Below are 15,448 nucleotides of genomic sequence, written 5' to 3' on the forward strand. Positions count from 1 at the left end.
AGCACTGCGAGCCTAGGTGAGCAGAAGGATCCAGGGGCTGGTGGGTACAAGGGACCCTCAGGCCACATGGGGCTTGCAGAGTAAGTAGCAGATCTGTGAGGCCGCCTAGACCACAGGCAGGCTGTATGCAGGCGACATGGGGGCTTTCACTTCTGTGTTCAGAGGGCTGCAGAAAGGTTATCAGCAGGTGAGGCTGCAGGGGCCAGAGCGATCCCTTCCTGGCTTGAGGCTGGAGACCTGACCCCCCAGCCCACACCAGAGGCATCAGGAGAGCCCCTTCTTTCTGCAGGGGCCCTCCCATGCTCTCTCCTGGGAAACCCTACCTCCACGCTCCACTTTAGAAATGCTGAAAGGAATCCCCCAACATTTATTGAAGGGTGCCTTTGGAGCTGGGAAACAATAAACTGATAAGTGACATGACATCTGTCCAGCTTAAATGTCATCTCTCCTCATCCTGCTATTTCTTTTGGGGTTCTCTCTGAGTCATTCTTCTCTCTTCTGGACCTTGGTGCCAGCAAATGACTTTTGGGCAATTATCAGCGTCCCTTTATTGTCTGGAGACGAAGCTCTATGTACCTTGGTCTGTTTGTGGAATGTCTTAGTCCAACGGGTCTCAAATGTTGTTCACCGACTCCTGGGTCCCCGAGATCCTTTCAGAGATCCTGGGAGGTCATAATATTTTCAAAGTCATTGTTTCTCCCTCAGGTTGCTATTTTGTGGTAAAATCTGCTGGGGTTTTAGTGCAAATAAAGGAAGTGGTATAGAGTTGTCATACACGAAGAGTAAAAAAAAGAGCCGGTCTCATTTATGAATGATTGTGACGAAGCTGTTAAAGTCATCTAATGTAATTAAAATCTCAGCCCGTGAGTACGTATCTTTTAAACATTCTGGTGGATGAAATGGGAAATGCACATTTAGCCCTTCGACCGCATTGCCAAGCACAGTGATTGTCTCAGGAGAAGTACTTGTGCAAATGGGCTGACCAGCAGCTTCTCTCACAGAACAGTTTTTGCCTGAAAGACAACCAGCAGACAAATCATGGTTTTTCCAGACATTTCCTGGAAAATGAAGGAAATGAGCTTGTCATTTCAAGGCTAACAGCTGGCGGTATCCGTTGCCAATAATAAAAGACAAACTTTGAAGAGAAAATGAGAATATTAGAAAATAGGCATTTGCCACTAGGAGTTTGACAGCTTCTCCTTGCTTAAATTTTTCTGATGAACTTGGTGGTGATATTTCTGAATGAGATATTTTGCTATCATATGAGAAAATGTATGACCATTTGGAAGACTTAAGTCTGTGAAATGTTATTTTCAAAATGATGAATTTGTGATGTGACAAAACCATTCATGAGTAAACAATCCATGCAAAGTGCGAGATAGATGATTTTTTTTTTCTTTTTAGTCGAATGGAAGAATTTCATTGATAGGGTTTCAAATTCCACCTATCAACTAACTTTTAAGAAACTACCACTTGTTGAGTTTTGGTATGGTATAAAAGAAAAATACTTGCAATTATCTGAAATTATCTGAAAAGGCTATTAAATTGCTCCTTCCTTTTCCAACTATGTATCTGGGTAAGGCCAGATTTTTTTCATAGACTCCAAACAAATAGGAAAATACTAAATGCAGAAGCTGACTTCTCCTAAGTCAGTCAAAGATTTTGTAAAACTATAACAATGCCACTCTTCTTACTAAATTTTTTCTAAATATATGGTTTCTTTATATTAAAATATGCTGTTTGTGTTAACATGTAATATATTTGTCATTATTATTATATTTTAATGGATGAGGAAATAAATATGTTTTAGCCTTAATTATAATACAGTAAATATCGATAGCTATAACCCACATGAACGAAAGCTCTTTAGTATCCTCAACAATCTTAAAAGGCACAAAAGGATTCTGAAACCAAAAGAGCTGGAAAACTGCTGTCTTAAGCTGATAATTTTCCATTAGCTGCTTGATTTTAGAAAATTGCTGAAAGTTATAAGTGCAAAGATTGAGACTTAAGGTCACGGGGTGAATCAGAGGCAGAGGTGGGTCTAGTACCATAATCCTCTGCTATAATGCCTTCAGCAACCCAAGCTTCTTTCTCAGGATGCTCTTTAGAGGGCCAACATCGAAATTTTGAGATACTCAAGTTATAAAAATGGAGCAATATCATCCTGTCCTCAACATGCATGCTTTCTAACAGGCACTCAGTTTTAGGTACCTGGGCTTGTTGCTGCTGAAGGCAACTTGAATAAAACATCAGCCAAGCTTACCATATAGCGTGAGAGACTACGTCATAGCATATAACATGACTTAGTTGGCATACAGCATATAATGTGTAATCATACAACCTATATAATTGCATCCTGCCATTACTATTATATGTACTATTACATAGCGTATAATGGTTTATGTTTTTTATTTATATATATTTATTTTTATTTGTTTGACTGCACTGGGTCTTGGTTGTGGCATGCTTCTGTCTTCTTTAGGGCATGCTGGATCTTTAGCTGTGCAATGTGGGATCTAATTCCCCGATCAGGGATTGAACCCAGGCCCCCTGCATTAGGAATGCTGAGTCTTAGCCACTGGGGTACAAAGTTTATGTGTTATTACAGCTTAGATGATGTAGAATGTATTAATAATACACTATAATATAGCAAAGTATAGTATAGCATATACATGTTCTAGTCAATACATTTACTATACCTAGGGAAGAGACAGTACTTTGGGGTCAGAGCTGGCTGGCAGTTGTGTGCACGTGAGGCCCATGGAAAAGTGAATGATGAACTGGGGGAGTTTGCCAGCCTCTGTTTGCCAGCCATTCTCCTTTGACCCCACCGTTGGCATTCATTGCCTAGTGCTGCCAAAATAAATGACCATAAACTGGGCGGCTTATAACAACAGAAATGTGTTCTCTCACAGTTCTGGAGGCTGGCAGTTTGCAATCAAGTTGGCAGCAGGGCCATGCTCTCTCTGAAATCTCTAGAGAAGACCCCGCCCTAATCTCCTCCAGCTTCTGGGGTCTGCTGACCTTGGTTTGCCAGATACATCAATCCAATCTCTGCCTCCATCTCAATACGACATTTGTGTCTGTGCCCAAATGTTTAGGGCCCACTTGAATCCAACATGACCTCATCTTGACTCGATTTTATCTGTAAAATTTTGCTTCCAAATAAGGTGACACTCACAGGTTCCGCGTGGACGTGCATTTGGGAGGGGATGTTATTCAACCCAGTTCACCATGTCTCTGACCACCCCAGCCCCCATTGCTCAGAGCCTCTTTGGACCACAGTCCATCTGGATTTTTCCTCATACTTTCCAGGGCCTGGGGTCCCCCTGAGTCCCCCAAGTTCTTGGTTGATGTTTCAAGTGGCTGCCACAAGCATACCACATTTAACCCATGAGTTTATCAAATGGTTTATATGGGGGCACAGGACTGGTTAGTTGGGAAGGAGAAAAAGAGGAAAATGAACAACTCAATACCAAAAAAATAATAACCCAATTAAAATACGGGCTAAGGACTTGAATAGATGTTTCTCCAAAGAAGACATACAAATATCCAACAAAAAAGAATTCTTAATATCAGTAATTACGAGAGGAATGCAAATCAAAACCACAATGAGATCTCACCTCAGGATAGCTATTCTAGAAAAAACAAATGACAAGTCTTGGCCAGGATGAAATTAGCACCCTCACACACTGTTGGTGAAAATACCAAGTGGAGCAGTGACTATGGAAAACAGTGTCGTGACTCCTCAAAAAAATAAAAAATAGATCTACCATATGACCCAGTAATCCGACTTCTGGGGAGTCAGCTAAAATAACTGAAATCAGAATCTGAACGATAGTAGCACTCCTGTGTTCATTATGACAGTGTATGTCCTAAGTTGCATCAGTTGTGTCCAACTATTTATGGCCCTGTGGATAGTCCACCAGGCTCCTCTGTCCATGGGATTCTCCAGGCAAGAATACTGGAGTGGGTTGCCATATCCTCCTCCAGGGGATCTTCCTGACCTAAGAATCAAACCCATGTCTCTTATATCTCTTGCATTGGCAGGGGGGTTCTTTACCACTAGCAGTGCCTGGGAAGCCCTGTGTTCATTATAGCACTGTTTAAATAGCCGAGATATGAAAACAGCCTAAATGCTCATTGATAGATGAATGGATAAAAAAACTGATGTATACACACATGGAATACTGCTGCTGCTAAGGCGCTTCAGTCGTGTCCAACTCTGTGCGACCCCATAGATGGCAGCCCACCAGGCTCCCCTGTCCCTGGGATTCTCCAGGCAAGAACACTGGAGTGGGTTGCCATTTCCTTCTCTAATGCATAAAAGTGAAAAGTGAAAGTAAAGTCGCTCAGTTGTGTCTGACTCTTTGCGACCCAATGGACTGCAGCCTACCAGGCTTCTCCGTCCATGGGATTTTCCAGGCAAGAGTACTGGAGTGGGTTGCCATTTCCTTCTCTAATGCATAAAAGTGAAAAGTGAAAGTGAAGTAGCTCAGTTGTGTCCGACTGTGTGCGACCCCATGGACTGTAGCCCACCAGGCTCCTCCATCCATGGGATTTTCCAGGCATGGAATATTATGCAGCCTTAAAAAAGAAGGGAATTCTAAAATGTGTAACAACATGGATGAATCTCAAGGACCTACGGTGAATGAATTAAACTTATCACAGAAAGACAAATACTGCATGATGATTATATGAAGTAACTAAAATAACGACTGAACTGAACTGAAAAATAGCAAAAGTCATAATATCGAAAAGTGGAAAGGCGGTTGCCAGGGGCAAGGAGAGGGGAAAGCGGGGAGTTCCTAATAACAGAAATACAGTTTAATTTGAGCAAAGTGAGTAAGCGCTGGAGAGCCGCTTACAACACTGGATAGTCGACAGTACTGCCTTGCACACTGAAACATGTCTTAAGAGGGTAGATCTCATGTTAAGTGTTCCCAGCACAAGAAAAGGGAAGGGAAGGGACGGTGAAGCTGAAAGAGAGATGCAGAGACAGTAAGACAGACCCCTTGTGTCTTGTTTCTCTTGGTCTTTTGGCAATTTTTTTTACTACATCTAGAATCCTAAGACAGTAGTAGACATGGGGGGAACGGTGACTGCCACCAGCCTCTACAGCTCGCAGAGCTGTGGCATATGGACTGCAGTCTGGGATGTATCCAGACATCCCCAGCGCCCTCACCTCCTGTTCCATGACTTTGGGTGACCGTGCTACCTGTCTGGGCTGGGTCCTCAGGATGGAGTCTGCGCATGGCAGTTAAGAGCTCTGGGTCTGGAACCAGATTGCCTGGGTCCATCCCAGGGGCTCTCAGGCCAGTGATGTCCCCTCTCTGTAATTTCCCTTCAGCTCCCATGTCTGTAAAAGGATGACACTATCTCACTACACAGGTTTCACATGAGGAATAAATGCATTAAAAATGTTATGTAAAGAAAGAGTTGCTTGGCAGTCTAGTGGTTAAGACTCTGTGCTTCCAATCCAGGGGCTTCAGGTTCAATCCCTGGTTGGGGAACTAATCCCACATGCCAGGTGATGTGACCAAAAATACATAAATAAAAATAAAAGATTTGAATTGAACAGACAGCTTCTTATTCATGATAATGCAATTAAATAAAAAGCAATATATGGAAAGCACTTAGAACAATGCCTCACAATATAGATATTCATTGGTATTATTAACATTATTATATGAATTTTGGGTCCAGCTAATAAGAATTCCAATATTTCTGTAGTTCCTACTTCGAGTCTCTTATGAGTATCCCCACTCCCACCCCCACCACCAGAGGTAAAAACAGATAAGAGTGTGTGGCTTTTGTTTTTGAATTCTCGGCTTGTCACTTACATCATAACTGACCCTGGGGAAAAATTCCTTTGTCAGGATGTATTAAGGGACCAAGAACCTGTCAAAAGGGTGCTTCTTGAGAAAGATACTTTTAGGAACTGATGTCATCAACTCAAGTTTTGCACCAGTCATTATTAAATCCATGGTTGCCTGTCTGAGTGTGGCTTTATCGGTAACGTTAGCCCTGTGGTCAGGGTGGCGCCTGCCCTATGCCCTCCACCTTTCTGATTTTCTATAACCAAGCCCGTGGTGTCTGAAACACTCAGAGTGGATCTGTTTCCAGTACCAAGGAAAGTGAGACCTGAATAAGGATGGAGTTCCAGGTAGAGTTAAGAGAAAGGTGAAATAACTGTAATTTCATAGCAATTACCAACAAACAACACCAGCAAAGGCACCAGTTTTCCATTATAAACCTGAACCTCTGCTGGGAGTGATGGGCCAGCTAGAAATAAGCACACACTGAGGCTCTCCTGTATGAAAGAAGACATCCGCACCAGTCCCCACCCCAACCCCACAGCAAACAAAGCTGCAGGGGAAAAATAACGTGCTGAGCTTGGAGGGCAGTTTTTTCTCCTTCTCTTTCAAAAAAAAAAAGAAAGAAAAGAAGTCTTAGTAAGCCCCCATTCCAGGATGTTGGTTGGATTGTTGTCAGCTTTTCAAGCCAGGCTATGGGCCTTTCCTCCAGGGATCCTCCTTGTGAGTGGAGCCTGGTCCTGATGAGGCCACAGTTGCCAGGGTCACCGAGGACAAACTAGAGTGAGTGGGTGGGACTTCCCTGGCAGTCAAGAAGTTAAGACTGAGCTTCCACTGCAGGAGGCACAGGTTCGATCCCTGGTCAGGGAACTAAGATCCCACATGCCTTGAGGCCAATACAAAGAAAGACATCTGCCCCCTCCCCAAAAAAACACCCTAAAACAACAACAACAAAAACTAGAGTGAATGGGTGATTTCTCCCTCCAAGTACCATTTTGGGGCCAGTAAACCAGGCTCCTTTGTCCATGGACATCTCCAGGCAAGAATACTGGAGTGGGTTGCCATTTCCTTCTCCAGGGGATCATCTCAACCCAGGGATTGAACCCAGGTCTCCTGCATTGCAGGTGGATTTTTTACCATCTGAGCCACCAGGGAAGCCCCAAACAGAGTGAGTAGGTGGTTTCTCCCTCCAGGTACCATTTTGGAGCCAATAAACCACTCAGTGGAAATAAATCACACAGAAATCAGTTCTCCAACCTTTTTCTTCCCGTGTTTGCTGAAAATACACTATAAAATTCACATCTGCAGCCCACTCAGAGGTAAAAGCGGACTTGACTTTCAGAGAAAAAAAATTCTGTTTTGAGGAGGGTAGTGAGAGGGGAAAGTTGGGGAGCAGGAGTGTGCAGGTCCTCAATAATGCTGTCTGCCGTGATTATCTGTGTGTACCTGTCTCATCCCCTGGTCCACACCAAGGAGGGTCCTAAGCGCCTGAGTAAATGCTGTTTTGAAAAACCTGTGTACAGTGCTTTGCACATGATCAATATGTATTCACTGTTCAAAAGAATAATTTAACAAATGAATAGGTTATTGACACAAGGTCCAGTCGTAGAACTAAGTGGGACATTGATTAAAGTCTTGAGCCTGCAGATTAGGTAGAAAGAGGTCAAAATCTGAGGATCCGTGCTCATGACATCCTCACAAAGCAAGGACTAAAGGGTAGAGGATAAACGATAGAGGAACATACTTGGGTGAGGTTATTAATATAACTGAAGGAAAGCATTTCAGATGGTTAGAACTGTCCTCAGAATGGACTGGTTTGAGAGATATAAATTGCTGGTGAGTGGAGCTCTTCAAGCATAGACGAGATGATTACTCAGGAGTATAGAAGTTGGTCCAACATTCTTGGTGTCAGATTATATGATGTTAAGGGGTTTCCTGGTGGCTCAGATGGTAAAGAATCTGCCTGCAAAGTGGGAGACCCGGGTTCAATCCCTGGATCGAGAAGATCCTCCAGAGAAAGGAATGGCAACCCACTCCAGTATTCTTGCCTGGAGAATCCCATGGACAGAGCAGCCTGGCAGGCTACAGTCCGTGGGGTCTCAAAGAGTCAGACATGACTGAGCAACCAACGCTTGCACAAGACTTTTCCTGTGATGTTAAAGGTCTCTTTTTACTCTAAGATGCTAGGGTTCAATGGTTTCAGAAAGTTATGGGTCTGCATAATCACCATGCTGGAAACTCACATTCAGTTCCACAGTTTATTGAGCCCTTACTCTGTGCCAGGCGTCACCGTACATTAGGAAGACAATGACAAATATTAAAAGGCAGCTTTAAAGGAAGGCTGGAGCATGGACTTAGGTCTCCTCAAACTGGCATCTAGCTGTTAGATTCCTATATGCCTTCTTGCTAATGTGCACAAGCCGACTCAGGACTCTCGTGCTTTTCTTTTTAGGCTGGAATCGATGGTGAAAGCATTGGCAACTGTCCCTTCTCTCAGCGTCTCTTTATGATCCTCTGGCTGAAAGGAGTTGTGTTCAATGTCACCACGGTGGATCTGAAAAGGTAAAGGATGGTGCATTCGTGAGCAGTAGATTTCGCTGCAGGAACAGGGGATCATCCATGAAGGAAGGTGAAAACCTTCTCTCGGCTCCTAGCTGCCTCCTGCTCACACCTCTTTGGCCAGACCCCTAGTTAAAAGGGAGGCTGAGAAAACAAGCATCACCCCTGGGACAGAGCAAGTCCCAGTTTGCAAGGAAGAAGGAGGGACTGGGCACTGGGTATCACGACTGAGTGTCTGGCACAGAGATGGGCATGGACATCTGAAAATCCAGGGTGAGCCATTCCCATCATACTATTGCCCTCATCCTGGGGGACCCCAGCCAGACTCCAGGTGTGGGAGGTTGAGTTTCCAAGGAGCTGAAATCCAGACCATTTCTCCCACTATGTTCCCATCTTTAGAAGTCCTTAGTGTGAAAGCTCTGGATTAGAGACTGGGATGGAGTGTTACTAGTGTTCTGCTTCTAAAGTGCAGTTTTAATGACTGTTTGAAATTCCGGCATCGTTCACCATCACGAGCCACATGCTTTCCTTCTTGCTTCTCTCCTCTCTCCTCTGCTTCCCCTTTAAATGGGGACTGGCTCAGATGCATTCTCCCGGTGTGCATCTTCCTCCTCGGTGAGCTTAGCACACTCCCTGCCACCTTCACGTCAATTATTCTGTACCTAGACCCCTGCTCTCCTCTTGCTGTTTCCACTTACATTTTCTGTTATCACTTTAAAATATCTGTTTTGAAACTTGTACCTTCATTTTCCCTTTGAGTTGAGTTCCCCTCCCCGAAAAAAAAAAACCCTGAATTCCTTTGTTCTTTCATTTTTACAGGCGCTGAACCATTTCCAGCTTCCTCCTCTTGCTGCCCTCATTGTCCATCAGTAGCCAAGCATCCTCTCTCTGTGCTGTTTCTTACTTCTGAACTCTCTCGTCTGTTCTAAAGCCCACACTTGGTCCAAGTCCCACCACTGGTAGTTAAGACAGACAGTCTCTTTGTTCTTCAAGCTGGTCTTCATCCATCCAGGTTCTCTCTGTCTGTCTCTCCTCATCTTTTATATTACCATAAGGATAGTCTTCCTGAAACAATCCTTTAGGATATTTTCCCTAAAATAATCCTTTAACCATGTGGAGAGATGGTACCCAATTCCCAGGACCAAGCCCATCTCCTGGGAAGCCTCCCCCTCCCACCCACCACTTTCAGGCACATCTATCCCTCAGCCTCCCCCAGACTCACCCAGCCTCTATGGTCCCTGCTGCCCGGCTCCATCAGTTTGCATCTCACCAGGTTATGATATCTACAGTCCCGATACAATTAGCCTTGCTTTCCCATTTTTTCATTCTTTATGTGATTTTTTTTTCTTCCTTCTATTCAAGGAAACCTAGACACATTTAAATGGCTTGTTTAAGGTGCCCATCTAGAGTTGGAGGGGCTGTCACCAAAAACCCCATCTCCTCGGTTCAGATACCATGCTCTTCAGGACTCATCAGTTATGAAGTTTGTTTTGTCATTCACGTGAGACCTTGAATCCCTCAAGGGCAGGTTGAGATCATGTTTAAGTTTCTTTGTATCCATCACAGCAGCTAATTCATTCATTCAGGGGCCCAACTAACCTCTGTCAAATGAATGAACACACACATGCAATGCAGACAGTGTCTGCGAGAGCTGACTTTCGTCCAGTTGGGAAGATTGGCTTCCTTTAGTGGAGAAGAGGAGGTCTTTGGAGTATCATTTGTTGAACGTGGACTGGTGTTTGGCTGTGGATCAGCTACCCCAGCATTCCTCAGATCCTTACAAGGCTCTTTCCTTTCTGTTATCACATCTGATCCTGCCAATGCCCTTCAAGTAGGCCAGTCAAGTATCAGGACTCTAGTTTTATAGATAAGGAGACTTTCTTACTGAAAAAAAAAATAATATATATATACATATATATATGAATTAAGGAACTTTTAAAATGCTTGATACAGTGAAGCTTAGCAATTCCCAGCAAAACTAATTTCCGATCCTGGCTCCACCATGAATTGAGTGTCCTTGAACCAGCAGGCTCTCTTTCCGGAGCCGCTTCCTTACGGGTACAATGGGCATAGCAGTGGTGCCTTGTTTCTGTTGTGAGGATCTGGGGAGGCAGGCCATGGACCACTTGCATTCACTCACTGTTGTGCTGGCTGGTAGCAAGAACACCACCCATGTAGGCTCTTCTTAGCATCATCTTGACCTCCAGTCAGGGAAGGAGGACTGATGTATATTAAATAATCCGTAAGTCAGACTTGGCAATAGGTAATTAAGTCCTAACTATATAATTTCATAACTGCTGAAGAGAGTCAACAAAGAGATGGGGCCTGCCCTGACCAGCGTCCCTGGGCAACATGAGCTGGGCTCCAGCAGCTGTAGGCAGTACCTCAGAAGGACGCCAGACTCCAGAGGCCATTGTTCTGCTGAGTCTTAGAAAAAAAAAGTCATCCTTAATAATTTCACCAGGGCTTCCCTGGTGGCTCAGATGGTAAAGAATCTGCCTGCAATGCAGGAGACCCAGGTTTGATCCCTGGGTTCAGAAGGTCCCCTGAAGGAGGAAATGGCAACCCACTCCAGTATTCTTGCCTGGAGAATCCCCATGGACCGAGGAGCCTGGCGGGCTACAGTCCATGAAGTCACAAAGAGTCAGACATAACTGAGCGACTAACACTGTCATAATTTCCAGATCTTTAAGCCACAGAGAAGTCATTGCTGAAATATAAAATCAGTATGTATTTTTCCCACCCTGCTGGGAACCCAAGCATCATTGCCTTGTGTGTGTGTGTGTGTGTGTGTGTGTGTGTGTGTATGCAGGCTCAGTCATGTCTGACTCTTTGTGATCCCCCTAGACTGTAGCCCTCCAGGCTCCTCTATCCATGGGATTTCCCAGGCAAGAGTTCTGGAGTGGGTTGCCATTTCCTACTCCAGGGGATCTTCCCAACTCAGGGATTGAACCAACATCTCTTGAGTATCCTACATTGGCAGGTGGATTCTTTACCACTGAGCCACCTGGGAAGCCCATCACTGCCTTAGGTGAGCTCATATGAGCTACCAGGGAAGCCCTTAAAACACAGGAAGAGAAGGTAAAGAATGGCCTTCCATTGTCTGAAAGGAGGAACACATATAAAGTAAACACAGGGACTAAGGAAATTAAATTTTACAAGTGCTTTCAGTGTCAATTGTCTGAGGAGTTCCAAGTGCCCCAGAAGGCAGCTGGAGAGTGTGTGAGTTTGGGCACGGACGCGGGAGGGACCCCTTAATTGAAATTCCTGTCTTCCTCTCCCAGGCTGATTACGCCAGGAATGTGTTTCATTGCAGACTCCTCTTCCCCCTTGTTTACTCTCTTGGTTCCTCTCTCTACTGTTTCCACCCACGCCTGCCTCCCACAAGGAGTGTGCATTCTCAGAGAGAGGGTTTGGGGTGACTCTGATGTCCCAGCCCTGCCCCGGGAAGCTTCTGCCATGATGTCTCCTCCTCCCTCTGTGCTCTGCGCAGTCTACTCCCTCCGCAGGTCCTCCATCCGTCTGCTGGCCCTTCTTCCCCTTCTTTGCTCCATCCCGCTCCCGCCTTCTGACTTGAATAAGGACCCATGTCAAACATGTCACTTCCTTCCTCCTGTGCATACCTTGAAGAACACAGAAGATCATTCTTAGTGGAAAAGCATGCCTGAATTCGTGAATATTCAAAGTTCAGGATTCTGCCTAATAGATTTTTGTTAAGGGAATAAGTGAAGGACCTTTTGAAAGCAAACCCCAACTTCTGCCCTGGGTATTGGACTCTTGGCTCTAGCTTAGATAGTCACCTGTGATCAGGCTCTGCTTTTTTCACAGGCCATCTTGTCTTGCTCCTATTACTGAATTCCACTGGCCAGATTTCCTATATCACACCACATTCATCCAGAACTTCCACCCTTCTGTGCCCTACGTCCCATTCCAAGTCTGTTTTTGCTAACGGGCATATAATGAACGATCCATCCCAGGTCTCCGTGTCCATGAAGCGCCCTGGTGTAAGCTGCCTCCTGAACCTTGCTCTCTCCTCTCCACAGAAAGCCAGCTGACCTGCACAACCTTGCCCCTGGCACTCATCCACCCTTCCTGACGTTCAACGGGGATGTGAAGACAGACGTCAATAAGATCGAGGAGTTCCTGGAGGAGACTTTGACCCCTGAAAAGTAATGCGCTGCTTCTTTCTGGAGCTAATGACGGGGAGGGTACTTCTCTAGACCCTGGGAGTAGATTTCCAAAAACGCTCAGAGCTCAGGACCCTCTTTGCAAAGAGAGAGTCTTGTATGGCCCTCCTCACCCCCAAAGGGCTGCCTGTCTCCAGCCTGCTCCACAAAGCCCAGCCCCCAAGAGCTGATGCCCCCTAAACATGTCCTCTCTCCCGGCCCCTCTGCCTGAGTGGGGGCAGAGGCGCCTTCATGGCAGAACAAGAGCTGAAAGAAGTGAAAAGTCAGCCAGGAGACAGGTAATCCCATGACTTAAAACCACACCGACGTATGAATAAGATCCATAAATCTGACCCCGTCTGGTCAGAACCCATAATTAAATATGAAAAAAAAAACTGAACTGAGCACTTTGACTTCTGGAAATGAGGTCAGGAAGGGGAGAGACCAGAGCGTTGTGGGTTCTTGTTCTGTAGATAAGTTGCTCCTAACAGGAAAGAGGAGAGAAGAGCCCTGAAATCCTAAAAGCTGCTGGAAACAAGATGTGTGTGCATTGTACCTAGACTGAAATCAGAGATTCAAACAATCACCTTTAGAAAAACTAGAGCAATAATATTATTAATACATACAGAGGAAGACGTGCAGAAACTTAATCCTGCAGGCTTGTCCCTGAAAAGCTTTAAGTGAAGTTGTTGTGGAGTCCGTTTTCAGGTTCTTTTGGGATGGGGGAATATAGGGAGAGCAGAGGATGGAAGCTCCTAGAAATCAACTAGGAGGAGCCAGTCGGTGACATTCCAGGTAAGACAGAGTAGAGAGCTGGGCTCAGGCAGTGACAGTGAGATGGGAGCAGAGAGGCAGGAAGGATTTTAGAACATACTTAGTAGGTGAAATTCTGGCCTGGAGAACTCCATGGACTGTACAGTCCATGGGGTCACACAGAGTTGGACATGATTGAGCGACTTTCGTTTTAGTAGGTGAAATAAGTGGACTGACAAGAAAGATGACCATCTTGCATTGATTTAAAATTTTTATTTTTTACAGATATAGCCCTCACTTGAAACTGAAACATTCTCTCAGTCGTGTCCCACTCTTTGTGACCCCATGGACTGTAGCCCGCCAGGCTCCTCTGTCCATGGGATTCTCCAGGCAAGAACACTGGAGTGGTTAGCCATGCTCTCCTCCAGGGGATTTTCCAGACCCAGGGAGCAGACCTGGGTCTCCTGCACTGTGGTCAGATTCTTTACCATCTGAGCCACCAGGGAAGCCTGTATCATACTATTCCAGGTGAGACTAGAACCAGCAACCCCTGGCTCAGAAGGCCAGTGCCTTATCCACGAGGCCACTGGGGCTGCTCTAGCCCTCACTTGCTGTGCCCTAGAAGGTAGGGCTGTCAGTATCCTAATTTTACAGCTGGAGAAGCTGAGGCTTGGAGAGGTTAAGTTACACACCCAAGGTCACACATCTATCAAATCACTGTTAAGTTTTAACTCCTCATTGTGATCTCATTAAGCCTCGACCATTTGCACATCCTTCCTAAAAGTGTTTTCTTTGTCATCCACATTGAGGGTCTCCACTAGTCGCTCAGATGGTAAAGAATCTGCCTGCAATGCAGGAGACCTGGGTTCAGTCCCTGGGTCAGGAAGATCCCCTGGAGAAGGAAATGGCAACCTACTCAGTATTCTTGCCTGGAGAATCCCATGGACAGAGGAGCCTGGCAGGCTATAGTCCATGATATCACAAAAAGTTGGACATGACTGAGTGGCTTAACACTTTCAACCATTGTGATCTAATTAAGCCTCAACCATTTGTACATTCGTCCTGAAAGTGTATTCTTGGTTATCCCTGTTAGGACAGTTTATTTCCATACTGAGCATGGAAAGCTGCCTCAAATCCAAATGTCTTGAAAAAGAAATGGATTGATGAAATCAGCCCGTCAGCCCCACCTGGAACACTCAGCTTAGCCACACACGTCTCTGAATGGGACACCAGCCAGCCGCTGTGCTGAAAGGACCCGCAGAGGGCTCAGGCGCCATCTTCCATCCCTTGGGACTTAACCTCATGGCTGGCGCTGGTTTGAAATGCAACAACAGAAAATAAATGCTGTTTTCGATAACTACATAGAGTTTTGACTTTGCCCGGGAGACCCAGAGGGGAATGTCCACCATGAAGTTAGCATTTTCCCTTCTAGAAGTAACACCTGCTCGTAGGAGTGCCTGCTTCTGTCAAGGCCAGTAGAGAATGGGGAATTAGAATAGTTCGGAGGATGGATAGCCAGCCCAGTGGAAGGAAGTGTGCGCGGCTGGGCTGAGTCTGGAGGGTGAGGTCCACTCCTGGCTCTGCCAGTCATGCCCTGTGACCCCTCTCTCTCAGTGTCCATTCTCTCCCCTGGGAAAGGATGACCCTCACGCCCATCTTATCCAGGCTCCCTCACCCCCATCCAGCAATGCCTTTGGGGGACTCTCCAGTCTACATCCCCAACAGGACCAAGGGGGCCCATGAGACCCGCCGAGAATCATATGCCCGTGTGTACAGGCAGATTCTTCCAGAGGAGGGCCATCATCAGATTCATCACCATATCATCAGCTACTGGAAATTTTCCATGGTCCAAATCGGGCTAAGCAGGGCAGGACATAGACGCTGCCTCCTCCCCTCCCTCTCCACCTGTCCTGAGCTCTGCTTCCTCTGGTCCAGGTGCCCCTGGACTGCAGTGTGTGGAGGAGCTTTTTACTAAGTCCATTCCTGACATATCAGAGACCCTATAATCCACCAAGCCCAGGCAGCAGAACCTCAAAACTGTTAAAATGCACAACTCCAGAAGGCTACCAAGGTGGGGTCTTAGGGATGAGACCATCAACCATTGCGGAGCCCTCCGGAGTGTCCCTTAGGTGCCTTTGAGTGGGTCAGACT

General features: G+C 45.7%; 1 protein-coding gene across 2 annotated transcripts in view; it reads left to right on the plus strand.

The window, feature by feature from the left end:
- CLIC5 (chloride intracellular channel 5) overlaps nt 1-15,448 on the plus strand; it is a 172,695-nt gene that overhangs the window by 112,668 nt on the left and 44,579 nt on the right. For both annotated transcript variants that reach the window (XM_070360715.1, XM_070360716.1), the window contains exons 2-3: nt 8,272-8,381; nt 12,422-12,547. In XM_070360715.1, the coding sequence (XP_070216816.1) occupies nt 8,272-8,381; nt 12,422-12,547 (236 nt within the window). The remainder of the gene's footprint in view (nt 1-8,271; nt 8,382-12,421; nt 12,548-15,448) is intronic.

The sequence above is a fragment of the Bos mutus genome, chromosome 23, assembly GCF_027580195.1.
Source record: "Bos mutus isolate GX-2022 chromosome 23, NWIPB_WYAK_1.1, whole genome shotgun sequence".
Taxonomy (NCBI): domain Eukaryota; kingdom Metazoa; phylum Chordata; class Mammalia; order Artiodactyla; family Bovidae; genus Bos; species Bos mutus.